This window comes from Nerophis ophidion, unplaced genomic scaffold (genome assembly GCF_033978795.1).
Source record: "Nerophis ophidion isolate RoL-2023_Sa unplaced genomic scaffold, RoL_Noph_v1.0 HiC_scaffold_60, whole genome shotgun sequence".
NCBI classification, from domain to species: domain Eukaryota; kingdom Metazoa; phylum Chordata; class Actinopteri; order Syngnathiformes; family Syngnathidae; genus Nerophis; species Nerophis ophidion.
Window position 1 is genome coordinate 213771 of NW_026906982.1, and position 15708 is coordinate 229478.

General features: G+C 42.6%; 1 protein-coding gene across 9 annotated transcripts in view; it reads right to left on the reverse strand.

The window, feature by feature from the left end:
- Window positions 1-15708, reverse strand: part of LOC133547081 (ankyrin-2-like) — a 150679-nt gene that overhangs the window by 33450 nt on the left and 101521 nt on the right. For all 9 annotated transcript variants that reach the window (XM_061892879.1, XM_061892880.1, XM_061892877.1 and 6 more), the window contains 9 exons: window positions 14379-14477; window positions 14198-14296; window positions 13866-13938; window positions 11160-11301; window positions 10990-11071; window positions 8175-8278; window positions 8049-8087; window positions 7749-7973; window positions 6951-7049 (listed from right to left, as the gene is read on the reverse strand). In XM_061892879.1, coding sequence (XP_061748863.1) covers window positions 6951-7049; window positions 7749-7973; window positions 8049-8087; window positions 8175-8278; window positions 10990-11071; window positions 11160-11301; window positions 13866-13938; window positions 14198-14296; window positions 14379-14477 — 962 coding nt within the window. The remainder of the gene's footprint in view (window positions 1-6950; window positions 7050-7748; window positions 7974-8048; window positions 8088-8174; window positions 8279-10989; window positions 11072-11159; window positions 11302-13865; window positions 13939-14197; window positions 14297-14378; window positions 14478-15708) is intronic.

The following is a 15708-nucleotide window of genomic DNA, read 5'->3' on the forward strand; positions in this document are numbered from 1 at the left end:
CGAATTCTAAGTCTAAGTCTAAGTCTAAATCGAAGTCGATGATAGTGGTTACTCTTCACCCCTTCCACTTGATGGCAGCATGCTTGAGGGCAATGACTGAATTTGGTAAAATATAATTTTGGTTTAACATTCTATTAGATGATAGGAAAAGCTGGATAGTTCAATATTGACTTGAGGACTCGAAGTTCAGTTGTCTAAGGCTTTGGGGTAGACGAGATTCTTTGTAGTTTTGGTTGCTGAGGAGATGAAAAGATTTGTGGGGATTCCGACTCTGGAACACCGAACATGAAGCCGGCCGTGTGAAAAGACTGGCTCATCCTGGCGAAGTCCAACATCTTTAAGGTATCGTACCTGGGCTTTGTGTATGGTCATGGCAAAACTAAATTAGACTCGGAACTGAAGACGTTTGAATTCATACGACAAGTCTGATGGGATCAGAGGTATTCTTGGAATGAAGACATTGGTTCCTGTGGCTTTGCCTGTCATCACATTTGCTTTGATAACTCTTAGAAGAAGCCGTTTGACTGTCAGCAAAGGTTTGGGTATCAAGGTTTCGAAGAAGCATAGTAGGTGTACCAACCTTAAGGTAAGAGAGTAAGGCGGAAGACCAGGTGCAGCTCAAAAATAAGGATTTCCGTAGGGTAATTTACATCTTCCTCTGGATCTTTCATGCTTTCAATGGATTTGTAGACAAGTTTAACTCTTGACAGATGATTTAAGAGTCTATGGTTCAGCTCATCAACTGTACCATTCGTAAGAGAGAGTTCAGCTCCTTGACTGAGCCAGTTTTGGTCTTGGAATTTTGTGTTAGTTTTGCATTATGTCTGGGAAGACAGCGTTGATGAAATGACCTAGGCTGGGTTTCTACAAACAGACCATCAAGGTCTTTCTATTTCCCCTCGGAAGTAGTTGCTCTGAGAATATGCCAGCGTGTTGATCTCCTGATAACAGGACTCTTATATTGGTTGATAGTCCAAAGTGTTTCACTTCTGACCACAAGTGTTAATTTTGCAAATATATGTATTTTTAGATTTATTTAAAAAAGTAGCAGTTTTCTCAACATCTTTTCTTGGTGAGAAAAAAAAAGATTTATTCTATTGGAGATGTAACCCATATGGAAATATTGTGTCACTAATATATTCAGGCGGATCGGTGCGGCGTCTTCAGTAATGCGGACGTTGTACCGATCCGTTGTGGTGAAGAAGGAGTTGAGCCGGAAGGCAAAGCTCTCAATTTACCGGTTGATCTACGTTCCCATCCTCACCTATGGTCATAAGAAATTAGTTTCCTCCGCCGTGTGGCGGGGCTCTCCCTTAGAGATAGGGTGAGAAGCTCTGTCATCCGGGAGGAACTCAAAGTAAAGCTGCTGCTCCTTCACATCGAGAGGACCCAGATGAGGTGGTTCGGGCATCTGGTCAGAATGCCACCCGAACGCCTCCCGAGGGAGATGTTTAGGGCACGTCCAACCGGTAGGAGGCCACGGGGAAGACCCAGGACACGTTGGGAAGACTATGTCTCCCAGCTGGCCTGGGAACGCCTCGGGATCCCCCGGGAAGAGCTAGACGAAGTGGCTGGGGAGAGGGAAGTCTGGGCTTCCCTGCTTAGGCTGCTACCCCCGCGACCCGACCTCGGATAAGCGGAAGAAGATGGATGGATGGATGGAATATATTCTCCTATTATTTATTTCTAAGTTATGGTGTGCCAAAGTCATTTTGGTCACTTAAAATGTTAATTTAGGATGTGTCAAAGTCTTGTATTCACTACCGGGTTAAACTAATGATACATGCACACAGCACGTTATTCCCACGTCGGCAAGTAAAGGTCGCATGCGCCTTTGTTATTCCAGTCACTTCTTCACTGAACGTCACAGAGTGAGGACATGAGTCATATCATTGTATTTCAAAGACAATGTTTAAAAGTTAAAAACACTTGTTACTTCTGTGACAGAGTGTTGGAAAAGCAACATAAGATAGCTGGGTTCCAGTGGGAGTTGGATTGCTGTGCTTTGTGCTGCTGAGAACTCCAGTAAGTGTTAATTAATGAGTGAGGCCTACAGTACATTGCTGTTAGCAAGCCTGTTAGCCTAGCCACCCTGTTAATGCTAAAGAGAGGAATCTGATAAAAAGACATTGAATTAATATGTACGAAACCAATTGGAGTAATATGATGTCTTGAGAGAATGCCTTGTGACATGTTAGCATGTTGCAGTTGAATTTTTGCTTTGTGTAAAAGAGAGGTTTATTTGATGTTACTGTGTTCAACCTCATGTAGTGAGCAGAGGAGCTGCATTCATTCCAATGCTGCTAAAACATCCTTCTCATGCTGCTTAAAGGGGAACATTATCACCAGACCTATGTAAGCGTCAATATATACCTTGATGGTGCAGAAAAAATGCCTTTTTTTTTTAACCGATTTCCGAACTCTAAATGGGTGAATTTTGGCGAATTAAACGCCTTTCTGTTTATTGCTCTGGTGGCGATGATGTCAGAACGTGACGTCACCGAGGTAATACAGCCGCCATTTTCATTTTCTACACATTACACACACGGGTCTCAGCTCTGTTATTTTCCGTTTTTTCGACAATTTTTTGGAACCTTGGAGACATCGTGCCTCGTCGGTGTGTTGTCGGAGGGTGTAACAACACTAACAGGGAGGGATTCAAGTTGCACCGAAGATGCGAAATTGTCTGCCGCCAGACCCCCATTGAATGTGCTGTAGTGTTTTCACATTTGACCGGTGATGACAGACATGGCACAGAGATGTATGGATAACCTGCAGATGCATTTGCAACGATAAAGTCAACAAAATCACAAAAGGTGAGTTTTGTTGTTGATTTATGTGCTAATCAGACATATTTGGTTGCGGCGTGACTGCCAGCTAATCGATGCTAACATGCTATGCTAATCGATGCTAACATGCTATTTACCGGCGATGACAGACATGGCACAGAGATGTATGGATAACCTGCAGATGCATTTGCAACTATATTATGTTTCCTTCCACCCACATTTAATGCGAAAAAAAAAACACTTACCAATCGACGGATTTAAGTTGCTCCATTATCACAAAATGCGAAAGTCCTGATCGTTTGGTCCGCCCATTTTACCGGTGATGCTAACGCAGCTATTTTGCCATGCTATGGCAATGAAAAGTGTCAATAGCTAATTGCTCAATAGCTTCAGTTTCTTCTTCAATACTTTCATACTCCAACCATCTGTTTCAATAAATGCGTAATCTGTTGAATCGCTTAAGCCGCTGAAATCCGAGTCTGAATCCGAGCTAATGTCGCTATATCTTGCTGTGGTATTCCCATTGTTTGTTTGCATTAGCAGCACTGTGTGACATCACAGGAAAATGGATAGTGGTTTTGAAGATAGCGAAAATAAGGCACTTTAAAGCTTTATTTAGGGACATTCCTGGACCGGTAAAATTTTGAAAAAAAATACAACAAGCCACTGGGAACTGATTTTTATTGTTTTTAACCCTTTTGAAATTGTGATAATATTCCCCTTTAAATGGGAACTGTTGATACATTTCATCTATTCAATTGATGCAGTTGAAATGATAATCATTATAATACATGATGACCAAAATGTGATGTCAGTTAAATAATCATTTATTTTATTCTGTGATGGTTTAAAAAGGTATATTTCACGGTTCATAATTTAAAGATATAAATGTAAAAATCGTTAAATGGATGTAACTCATTTCATTCATTGAATTATTAAGTAAGAAGTGAAGCTACTATAGTTTTCATGATTTGATGCTCCTGTTAAAGTCTTACAGACTTATATGGAGTACAGTGTGAACCGACCAGTATTCATATGTCCATGACTAAATGGTTAAAATGGATAACTGTGTTTATTGATTTAAAATTGAAGTTAATTTAATTGTTTTAAAATTGAAGTTAATATGTTACCATATGGAAGTTAATATGGTACCATATGGAAGAGAACCATAGGTTGATTGGCAACACTAAATTGGCCCTAGTGTGTGAATGTGAGTGTGAATGTTGTCCGTCTATCTGTGTTGGCCCTGCGATGAGGTGGCGACTTGTCCAGGGTGTACCCCGCCTTCTGCCCGATTGTAGCTGAGATAGGCGCCAGCGCCCCCCGCGACCCCAAAAAAGGGAATAAGCGGTAGAAAATGGATGGATGGATGGATGGAAGAGAACCATATGGAAGAGAACTAAGAGTAAAAAGAGTATTGTAATTGATTACATTCTGTACTGCTATGTGCAGATTGGTTTTTTGTGTGATCCTGAAGTCTGGTTCCAAGCTGGACTTGAGTTTGATGGCGAGCCAGTCCCAGTGAGTGAGAGTCCGCGGTAGAGATGAGCGGTTTGCGGTCTCATCCGGGCGGTTGACATGACGAAAAAATAGATTTTAATTAGATTCGGGCGGGTGGCGGTTGAACCATCCGGAGACATTTGATATACATGGTTCCGGGATCGGTACCCTTTGCCATTCAAAGAGTGAAGTGAATTATATTTATATAGCGCTTTTTCTCTAGTGACTCAAAGCGCTTTACATAGTGAAACCCAATATCTAAATTACATTCAAACCAGTGTGGGTGGCACTGGGAGCAGGTGGGTAAAGTGTCTTGCCCAAGGACACAACGGCAGTGACTAGGATGGTGGAAGCGGGAATTGAACCTGCAACCCTCAAGTTGCTGGCACGGCCACTCTACCAACCGAGCTAAACCGCCCCAGAGCCATTTAAGACCCGTGTCATAAAGCGAAGAAGTCATTAGTAGACGCTATTATTCTATTGAATGACTGCAGGCAGTCACCCAGATATTAAATATTAGTGCGCGCTATGAAGCCATTGGCTTTGTCGCCTTCTACATCATACATGATCTGCTTGTCAGTCCAGCATCATGTTGTGTGAGGCTTCCGCGGCAACTTGCACACGACTGCAAGGCATACTGGGTGACACAGAGTACACTAATAGTTATAAATAAATAATGATAAATGGGTTGTACTTGTATAGCGCTTTTCTACCTTCAAGGTACTCAAAGCGCTTTGACACTACTTCCACATTTACCCATTCACACACACATTCACACACTGATGGAGGGAGCTGCCATGCAAGGTGCCAACCAGCACCCATCAGGAGCAAGGGTGAAGTGTCTTGCTCAGGACACAACGGACGTGACGAGGTTGGTACTTGGTGGGATTTGAACCAGGGACCCTCGGGTTGCGCACGGCAACTCTCCCACTGCGCCACGCCGTCCCTAATGTGATATAAACAATTTTAAAACTCTTAGTAATATGCGCCACACTTTGAAGCCACACCAATTAAGAACGACAAACACATTTCGGGAGAACATCCTCACAGTAACACGGGGTGGGGGGTTGTAAAATATATTCAGGTTGTGTCATGAATACAAAGGATTATGGGTATTAGTTGTGTTGCGTTTATGTTGTGTTACTGTGAGGATGTTGTCCCGAAATGTGTTTGTCAATCTTGTATTGTGTGGCTTCATAGCATGGCGCATATTAGTAAGTGTTAAAGTTGTTTATATCACAACCATCAGTGTACTCTGTATCACCCAGTATCCCTTTCAATCTCTTACGTGTGATTGCGGAAGCTGCACACAACATGTTGCTGGACCTACAATCGGTTCGTACATGTTGTTGAAGGTGTTAAAGGCAATGGCTTCACAGCACACGCATATTCTTATCATAAGGATGAACGCCATTGAATAGTTGCGAGAACGTTAGTGGCTCCAATTTACTACATTACTCCGAGAAACAGGTTTAAATAACTCTGTGAGTGGTAAAGGCAACCTCTGATATAATTCAGCGGGCGGGCGGGTACGGTCCTGATAAAAAGTTGGTTCGGGTGGACGGCGGGTGGATGACGATTTTGGTGACGCGGATGCGGGTGATATAATTGCCTATCCGCGCTTCTCTAGTCTGCGGAGAGGGAGCGTTTGGATGTGGTGTGGCCAGCTACATCGGTTTCCACCTTCTGCAGTGACCTATAACTGAACTGATCCACCATCAGAATCGCAAGTATCGAACCGAATCAATATGGAATAACGGATTACAATGGAACTAAGGATTCCCAACAAAGGAATATAGACAGTGTTCAATTCAGTACTACCCGGGTAGAATTCAAATTTAAAAGGGACGTTCCTTTTATTTTTTCTATTTTGATTTTTGTAACAGAGCTCTATTTTTATTTTATTTTCGGGGGTATTTTCAATTCAAAAAGCACACTTCATGTGTTGTTGGTTGTTATTGTGCAATAAATTTGCCAGCAGCTCTTCTGTGGTCCACTAAGTACAAAACGTCTCATTTCGAGTCTCTAAATTATACGGCCAAGAACCTAGTAATCTTAATTGTTGTACTAACCTGCTATCCTACAGTAGGGGTGCTACAGAGAAAATCTAGCTTTCTTCTAAAAACATTGTTTTTTTACTGTGCAAGTATGTATGTTTTTAGATGTATTAAAAAAGTAACATTTTTGTCAGCATCTTTCCTCGGGAGAAAAAAAAGGTTTATTCTATTGGACAAAATCTAGCTTTCTTCTAAAAACATATATAGTTTTTTTATTTAAAATAAACAAAAACAAGAATATAACAAAATATATAACTCTTTTCTTTGACAATATACCACTTTTTCTTTAAAAAATGCTTAATTTTTTTTGCAAAACTGATGTCTATTCTTAAAAACACTTCTATTAAACTCTTTTTTGAAAACCTACCTTTGTATTAGTGAAGATTCCATCCATCTATCCAATTATTATTTATAATTATACCTCTTTTTTCCTTGAATAAAACATTACATCTAAGAAAATAGTTTTGTTTTCTTAATTTTAGTACTTTTTTTTTTCCACAATACAAATAATATATAACTGTAATAACATACATTTGATACTTAAGTCGGGATTCTAGGACAGAAAATCTCATGGACAAAACAGAAAATATACCATGCAGCCTACCCCAGGAAATTTGTCCCTGGCGGTCCAAGTTGGAGGATTCTGCTCACCAAACTTTCACCCTCATTGAGAGGGGGAGGGGCACTGGGGAGGTGGAGCTTACTGTGGGATAGAGAGAGAGAGAGAGAGAGAGAGAGAGAGAGAGAGAGAGAATATTTAAAAAGCTTCATCATTTGTTTTGTTATTGTCATTGTCACATCAAAAAAGCAATAAGCAATAAAAATAGAAGCCTACTATTACAAACCCCGTTTCCATATGAGTTGGGAAATTGTGTTAGATGTAAATATAAACGGGATACAATGATTTGCAAATCCTTTTCAACCCATATTCAGTTGAATATGCTACAAAGACAACATATTTGACGTTCAAACTGATTAACATTTTGTTGTTGTTGCAAATAATTATTAACTGATGCAAGCAACACGTGACAAAGTTGGGAAAGGTGGCAATAAACACTGATAAAGTTGAGGAATGCTCATCAAACACTTATTTGGAACATCCCACAGGTGTCTCAGTCTTTTTTGGCACTTTTGCCAGCTTTTTTTGAAGCTAATATTTGCAAAAAATAACAAAGTTTACGAGTTTGAACGTTAAGTGTCTTGTCTTTACAGTCTATTCAATTGAATATAGGTTGAAAAGTATTGGCAAATAATTGTATTCTGTTTTTATTTACCATTTACCAACTGTAGGAACTAAACCTCTAAAATGCTTTCACTTGCCTTGCAATGATAAGCAGATTTCTCATTCAAGATATCATTTAAAAATACATAATGAGAGGTAAAAAAAAATACCCATCCTTACCCGAGGAGCTGGCCCCCAGAGGGCGCCACTTCGATAAACCTGCTCGCCAGACCTTCCCCTTCGACAATGGGTGACATGCTGGCCAGCCGGTGCCTCTTGACCAGCCTGCAGGTTACTCGCGTGGGAGCGCCACATTTCCTCGGAGGGATGACAATACGTAGGCCATTGTGGCGGCAACCCCGCATGGCTCCGCCCCTCGCGTCGACCATGAAGCTGACTAAGAAACTGAGACGAACGAGAGAAGGCTGAGCATTCGCACAATTTGGGAAACGAGGATCGAATTAAGGCAAAGGACAAAACCTGCTGTGGTCTGCGTGGTCACGGCACGGAGAGAATTGGCTAAAGAAAATAAATAATCGGAGAGGATTCACGGAATTAGTAAAATACCCGTAGGAACACATGTTGGATGTACAAAAGTGTACATACCCGGTGTGGACGGGGCTTGAAGTGAAAGCTATGTTGTCTAGGTTGTCTGTGCTCCAGCTCAGTCTGTACGAATCGCTCTCTGTTTCCCTCCAGAGTGCAGAAATCTGTAAAAAAACACAGTTTTTGGTTACTTTGGTGGTCTAAAAGGACAAAATATATTTGGGAAAACGATACATATTGATGTACATCAATGCGTAAGTCTTGTTCACGAGTGAGGGAAGAGTGGATCGTGACATCCACAGGCGGATCGGTGTGGCGTATTCAGTAATGCGGACGCTGTATCGATCCGTTGTGGTGAAAAAGGCGCTGAGCCTGAAGGCAAAGCTCTCAATTTGCCGGTCTTTCTAAGTTCCCATCCTCACTTATGGTCATGAGCTTTGGGTTATGACCAAAAGGACAAGGGTCTCCCTTAGAGATAGGGGTGAGAAGTTCTGTCATCCCGGAGGAGCTCAAAGTAAAGCCGCTGCTCCGCCACAGCCAAAAGAGGTGGTTCGGGCATCTGGTCAGGATGCCACCCGAACGCCTCCATAGGGAGGTGTTTAGGGCACGTCCGACCGGTAGAAGGCCACATAGTCTACCCAGGACACGTTGGGTAGACTATGTCTCCCAGCTGGCCTGGGAATGCCTCGGGATCTCCTTGGAAGAGCTGGACGAAGTAGCTGGGGAGAGGAAAGTCTAGGCTTCCCTGCTTAGGCTGCTGCCCCCGTGACCCGACGGCGGATAAGCGGAAGAAGATGGATGGATGGATCAATGAATAAAGACGTCCCATTAATGGCATATAGTACTAATTTACAGCTGTTGTTTAATTGTGTTCAAGAAAGTCATGATTTTACACAAAAAAGTTGTGTAACATTATGTGAATGAGGTGGAAATATGAGATCTGTAGTTTTACTGGAAAATGTTATCGAGAATAAACCCGAAACCAGTGAAGTTGGCACGTTGTGTAAATGAAAACAGAATACAATGATTTGCAAATAATTTTCAACTTATATTCAATTGAATTGAAAAGACAAATATTTAATGTTCAAACTAAGAAACTTTTTTTTTTTTGTGCAAATAATCATCAACTTAGAATTTACTGACTGCAACACATTGCAAAAAAGTTGGCACAGGGGCATTTTTACCACTGTGTTACATGGCCTTTCCTTTTAACAACACTCAGTAAACGTTTGGGAACTGAGAACAATTTTTGAAGCTTTTCAGATGGAATTCTTTCCGATTCTTGCTTGATGTACAGCTTAAGTTGTTCAACAGTCTCCGTTGTGGAATTTTAGACTTCATATTGTGCGACACATTTTCATTGGGAGACAGGTCTGGACTACAGGCAGGCCAGTCTAGTTGTAAGATGTGGCTTGGCATTTTCTTGCTGAAATAAGCAGGGGCGTCCATGACAACGTTGCTTGGATGGCAACATATGTTGCTCCAAAACCTGTATGGACCTTTCAGCATTAATGGTGCCTTCGCAGATATGTAAGTTACCCATGCCTTGGGCACTAATACACCCCCATACCATCACAAATGCTGGCTTTTGAACTTTGTGCCTATATCAATCCGGATGGTTCTTTTCATCTTTTGTCCCGGAAGACACCACGTCCACAGTTTCCAAAATCAATTTGAAATGTGGACTCATGAGACCACAGAACATTTTTCCACTTTGCATCCGTCCATCTTAGATGAGCTCGGACCCTGCAGAGCCAGTGGTGTTTCTGGGTGTTGTTGATAAATGGCTTTGGCTTTGTGTAGTACAGTTTTAACTTGTACTTACAGATGTTGTGACAAACTGTAGTTACTGACAGTGGTTTTTGGAAGTGTTCTTGGGCCAATGTGATGACATCCATTACACAATGATGTCACTTTTTTTATGCAGTACCGCCTGAGGGATCGAAGGTCACAGGCATTCAATAATACGTGCAGTGATTTCTCCAGATTCTTTCAACCTTTTTGATGGTATTCCAGTCCTTAGATGGTAAAAATCCTGAGTACCTTGCAATAGCTCACTGAGAAATGTTGTCCTTAAACTGTTGGGCAATTTGCTCACGCATCTGTTCACAAAGCGGTGACCCTCGCCCCATTCTTGTTCGTGAATGACTGAGCATTTCATGGAAGCTGCTTTTATACCCAATCATGGCACCCGCTTTTTCCCAATTAGCCTGTCCAAATAAATAAATAAATAAATGGGTTGTACTTGTATAGCGCTTTTCTACCTTCAAGGTACTCCAAGCGCTTTGACAGTACTTCCACATTTACCCATTCACACACTGATGGAGGGAGCTGCCATGCAAGGCGCCAATCAGCACCCATCAGGAGCAAGGGTGAAGTGTCTTGCTCAGGACACAACGGACGTGACGAGGTTGGTTCTAGGTGGGATTTGAACCAGTGACCCTCGGGTTGCGCACGGCCACTCTCCCACTGCGCCACGCCGTCCCTTGTATAAGTGTTTGATTAGCATTCCTCAACTTTCTTAGTCTTTTTTGCCACTTGTGCCAGCTTTTTTAAAACATGTTGCAGGCATCAAATTCCAAATGAGCTACAATTTGCAGAAAATAACAACGTTTTGCAGTTCGAATGTTAAATATATTGTCTTTGCAGTCTTTTCAATTGAATATAAGTTGAAAAGGATTTGCAAATCATTGTATTCTGTTTTTATTTACCATTTACACAACATGCCAACTTCACTGGTTTTGGGTTTGTAGATTAGTACCAGGAACCCTCTAGTTTTTGGACGGCTGCTCTCTCATCTAAGCCACACTGCCCTAGAAAGGTAGCTGTTGTCCAGAAAGAAGTTAAAGTAAAAACAACACGGGTCATACTCTACCTGACGATTGAGCATCTCCTCCGTAGTGCCTTCGTGTTTTTGGTAGTAGTTTTGACAAGAGGACGTAAAGGACTTCTCCGCACTGCAGCACCAACAAAGAAACCAGATGGCGTCAATGGATCCAGTTAGAATCCTACTTTAATCGCAAAGTCCCACTAGGTCTGCCTTACCTGAGAGTGTGGGGCCCCTCGTGGTTGAAGCAGAGGTAGTTCATGCTGTCCAGATATCGTCCTGGTAAAGAGTCATCTCCGAGCTCTCTGAGATCCTCAGCTCGTAAATACTCAACTCCGTCTCCAGTTATGGTGTCATCTCCTAAATAGATTTGCAGAGAATAAAAACCTAAGATTACGTAGGATTGCACAAAAAAATTGGGTATCATCAAACGTGATCATGTGACAACCTATGAGAATAACAAATTGCATACTTTTTTTGAAGACCTAATGAACTTCTTTGGGGTATTTTTCTCAGAGTACTGAGTCCAGTCTACATCGAAGGTCACTGGTGAAGACTTAAGTCTGTAATCTCAGGGCATTCAATCAATCGCAGCCGGGAGAGATAGTCTTCCCAACATGTCCTGGGTCTTCCCCGTGGCCTCCTACCGGTCGGACGTGCCCGAAACACCTTCCCCGGGAGGTGTTCGGGTGGCATTCTGACCAGATGCCTGAACCACCTCATCTGGCTCCTCTCAATGTGGAGGAGCAGCGGCTTTACTTTGAGTTCCTCCCAGATGACAGATCTTCTCACCCTATCTCTAAGGGAGAGCCCCGCCACATGGCGGCGGAAACTCATTTCGGCCGCTTGTACCCGTGATCTTGTCCTTTCGGTCATGACCCAAAGCTCATGACCATAGGTGAGGATGGGAATGTAGATCGACCGGTAAATTGAGAGCTTTGCCCTCCGGCTCAGCTCCTTCTTCACCACAACGGATCAATACAACATCCGCATTACTGAAGACGCCGCACCGATCCGCCTGTCGATCTCGCGATCCACTTTTCCCTAACTCGTGAACAAGACTGAGGTACTTGAACTTCTCCATTTGGGGCAAAATCGCCTCCCTAACTCGGAGATGGCACTCCACTCTTTTCCGAGCGAGAAGTGAAGTGAAGTGAATTATATTTATATAGCGCTTTTCTCTAGTGACTCAAATCGCTTTACATAGTGAAACCCAATATCTAAGTTACATTTAAACCAGTGTGGGTGGCACTGGGAGCACGTGGGTAAAGTGTCTTGCCCAAGGACACAACGGCAGTGACCAGGATGGCGGAAGCGGGAATCGAACCTGCAACCCTCAAGTTGCTGGCACGGCCACTCTACCAACCGAGCCATACCGCCCATGGACTCGGACTTGGAATTGCTGATTCTCATTTTTCCATCACCACCTTAGGTAAATTGGTGAACGTCAAGGGGCAACATTTTTAAAACTGAGGCAAAAAGTTGCGTATAGTACCCCCTCAATGGTGTGATTTACATAAAAACGCGATGTGTGCAACAGTCCACAAATGGGGACTAGATCCTACCTTTCTCCCCTCTGCATTTCTTTTTTTACAAATGTATAAACGTTTTAATGTGTTTCTCTTTGCCCCTCACTATTACTATCATCAAGTCTCCATTGCTGTACATGTTAGCCCTCTTTACATCGCCAATGTTTCCACAGAAGAACCCGGTGATTGCACTTGACCCTAGTTTTCTGACCTCCTGCCCTTCCTTGAATGCAGTGATGGGCCAGCTACTTGGAAAATGCCGTAAGCTAAGTTACAAGTTACTCTCCATTAAATGTAGCTAAGCTACAAGGGAAGCTGTCCGGGTGAGAATTCCCCTCCCGTTTTATTATTTTTTGAGTGGTCAGCTTGAAGCGTCCCTCTGTCTCTGACTCCTTAGTTGTCATGTGATATTAGCATATGTCTGTTATGATTACTGGTTTCGATGACCTGCCTTATCTTGCCTTTGATTAGCCGATCCGTAATGTTTTTCCCTAACCTTAGCCAATTGTGACTCATCATACAAACACCAACCAATCATCATGGATGTTCTCCGTATGTATGTTTTTTTGGTCCTGGATTTACAGTCCATTTTCTTTCTTTGAAGCTTGTAGCTACGTTCTTCTGAAAGTAGCTAAAATACAGGAGAAGCTACTCAGATTCATATTCAGATTTAGATTAATCCCGGAGGGAACATTAGATTTTCAGCACGATCCCGTTCAAGATCATTCAAACATTGCGGGGAGACAGAGAGAGGATCGCTGACGGGTCTGCCAACTTCCGGCCCCATTAGAAAAACAGGTAAACGTTGGAGGGTGGTTGAGCGGTTTGAGGGGTGGAGGTTGGGGGGTGGGAAGGGGGGGATATTTAGTCAAAGGAAGGGGGTCCAGACTGAAGCCAAGGGAAAAAAAACTCATAGCCATAGCATACATAAAGAAGTTACATAGAATCAACAAAACTTGCAACAGACGTAAAAGAGTGGTAGCAACGGAGGCTGGTTGCTGCTGTATAAGCGTTAGTCAGCCATCCATCGCCCCTAAAAGACTCGTTAAATAAGTGGTTAAGCTACTGGAAAATGTAGGTAAACTACATGTAGCTTGTGACTGCCCATCACTGCTTGAATGTTAAAATTACTTGAACTTCCTCCTCCCTCTCGACCTTCTTTCGCACCACTTTCTCTTTCTCACTCTGATCGATGAGCTATTCCAATACCTCATCCTGTGAAAACGTTCCTAATAAAAAACACTGCTTCACTCCTACTCAAATCCTTTTTCAACCCAGCATAAGGGTTGAGAGGAATAGATCTTCATCCTCAGGTCTAAACGGAGCACCAAACACCCAAATCCTTTGCAGCTATTGACCAGAGTGAGACCAAGAGCACATGCTGGAGATACTTACCTTCTTCGTCGGAGACGTCGAGTATTTCAGTCATTGTTTCCGGAACATTCAGTTTGTGCTTTTCTGTAACCATCTGGTATGGAGGACAAGTTAAAAAATATCAACTTCATCCCATCTGATTTTGTGGCTGTGGAGGGGGCGTGGCCTGTGGACCTGCAGCGAAGCGGGGTGTTCCAGGACCGGCTTCGAGATCAGCGACAGGTGCGTAGATGGCCCACCTGGGCCTGCTTATCTAATGACCTGTAGCTGGTCTCTAAGCCGGTCCTGTCACACTCCGCTTCGCTGCAGGTCCGCAGGCCACGCCCCACCTCCACAGTGGCGTTATGACATACCGTTGTCGTGGTGACAATCTCCTCCGTTACAACCTGCAACGTGTCCACCACCGAGATGTAGCCCAGCCTTTGAGCAATGCCCAGGGCGGTGTTACCATTCTGGTAGAAGGAGGAAATTATGGATAATTGATTGTGTTATCCATCAAATATTGATGTTTAAAGCGTAAATGTGGAACCATACCATGGTGATAGCGTTGGGCTTGGCACCGTATTGCAACAGAATGTTGATGATGTGTGTGTTCCCCTGCTGGGCGGCCTGGTGAAGCGGGGTGTACCCATTCTGTTGAAAATGATAACCGTATCAATATGATAACTTCCTGAAAGCCAGATTTTGGCTCATCTGGATCTCAAAATTGGGTTCATTTTACCACAATTGCCCTAAATGATACGAATGAGTCGGTGTTGGAATTATTCCAAACGGTTGAAAAATTTTGACATGGTATCCATTTTTATTTTAATCCCCCCAAGAAAGGGAATTTCTTGAAAAACTGTAGTTTTTTTTTTGAAAAATATAGATAATACTTCAATTGCCCTAGATTATACGAATGTTGATGCAGTTACAATTTACATTTTAATTGGTATTTCGGAATTCCTGGATTTTTGGGGAAACAAGACATTATTACAAATCAAGATAACAATTTTGAAGGTGGAATGGTCAAAAACAGTGGAAAAATATAGACTGTGAAAACTTTCCAGGTAGCGGTTAAATAGGGCTTTCGAATCATCTTGAAATTGGAAAAATGGTAGTTTGATTGTCCAAGGTGGGTAGAGTGTGTGGGTGATGGAACGGTTGGAATCGGTTGAGAAATGTGGGATATGGAGAAGTTTGTATATTGCCCGCTAACTTTCTAGGAATAGATTTAATAGGGCTTTTGAAAACTGGGCATTCCAAGAATCATCTTGGAATTTGAAAAATGGTAGTTTGATTGTTCAAAGTGGGTGGAGTGTGTGGATGGTGGAACGGTTGGAATGTGTTGAGAAATGTGGGATACATAGATATTTTTATATTGCCTATTAACTATCCAGGGAGAGGTTAAATAGGCCTTTGGAAAACTGGGAATTCTGGGAATTCTTGGAATCATCTTGAAATTAGAAAAATGGTGAAGTGAAGTGAATTATATTTATATAGCGCTTTTCTCTAGTGACTCAAAGCGCTTTACATAGTAAAACCCAATATCTAAGTTACATTTTAACCAGTGTGGGTGGCACTGGGAGCAGGTGGGTAAACGGCAGTGACTAGGATGGCGGAAGCGGGAATCGAACCTGCAACCCTCAATTTGCTGGCACTGCCCCGCTACCAACCGAGCTACCGCAAATGGTAGTTTGATTGTCCAAGGTGGGTGGATTGTGTGGATGGTGGAACGGTTGGAATCGCGTGAGAAATGTGGGATATGGAGAGGTTTGTATATTGCCCATTAACTTTCCAGGAAGAGGTTAAATAGTGCGTTTGAAAACCGGGAATTCTGGGAATTCCTGGAATTATCTTGAAATTGGAAAAATGGTAGTTTGAT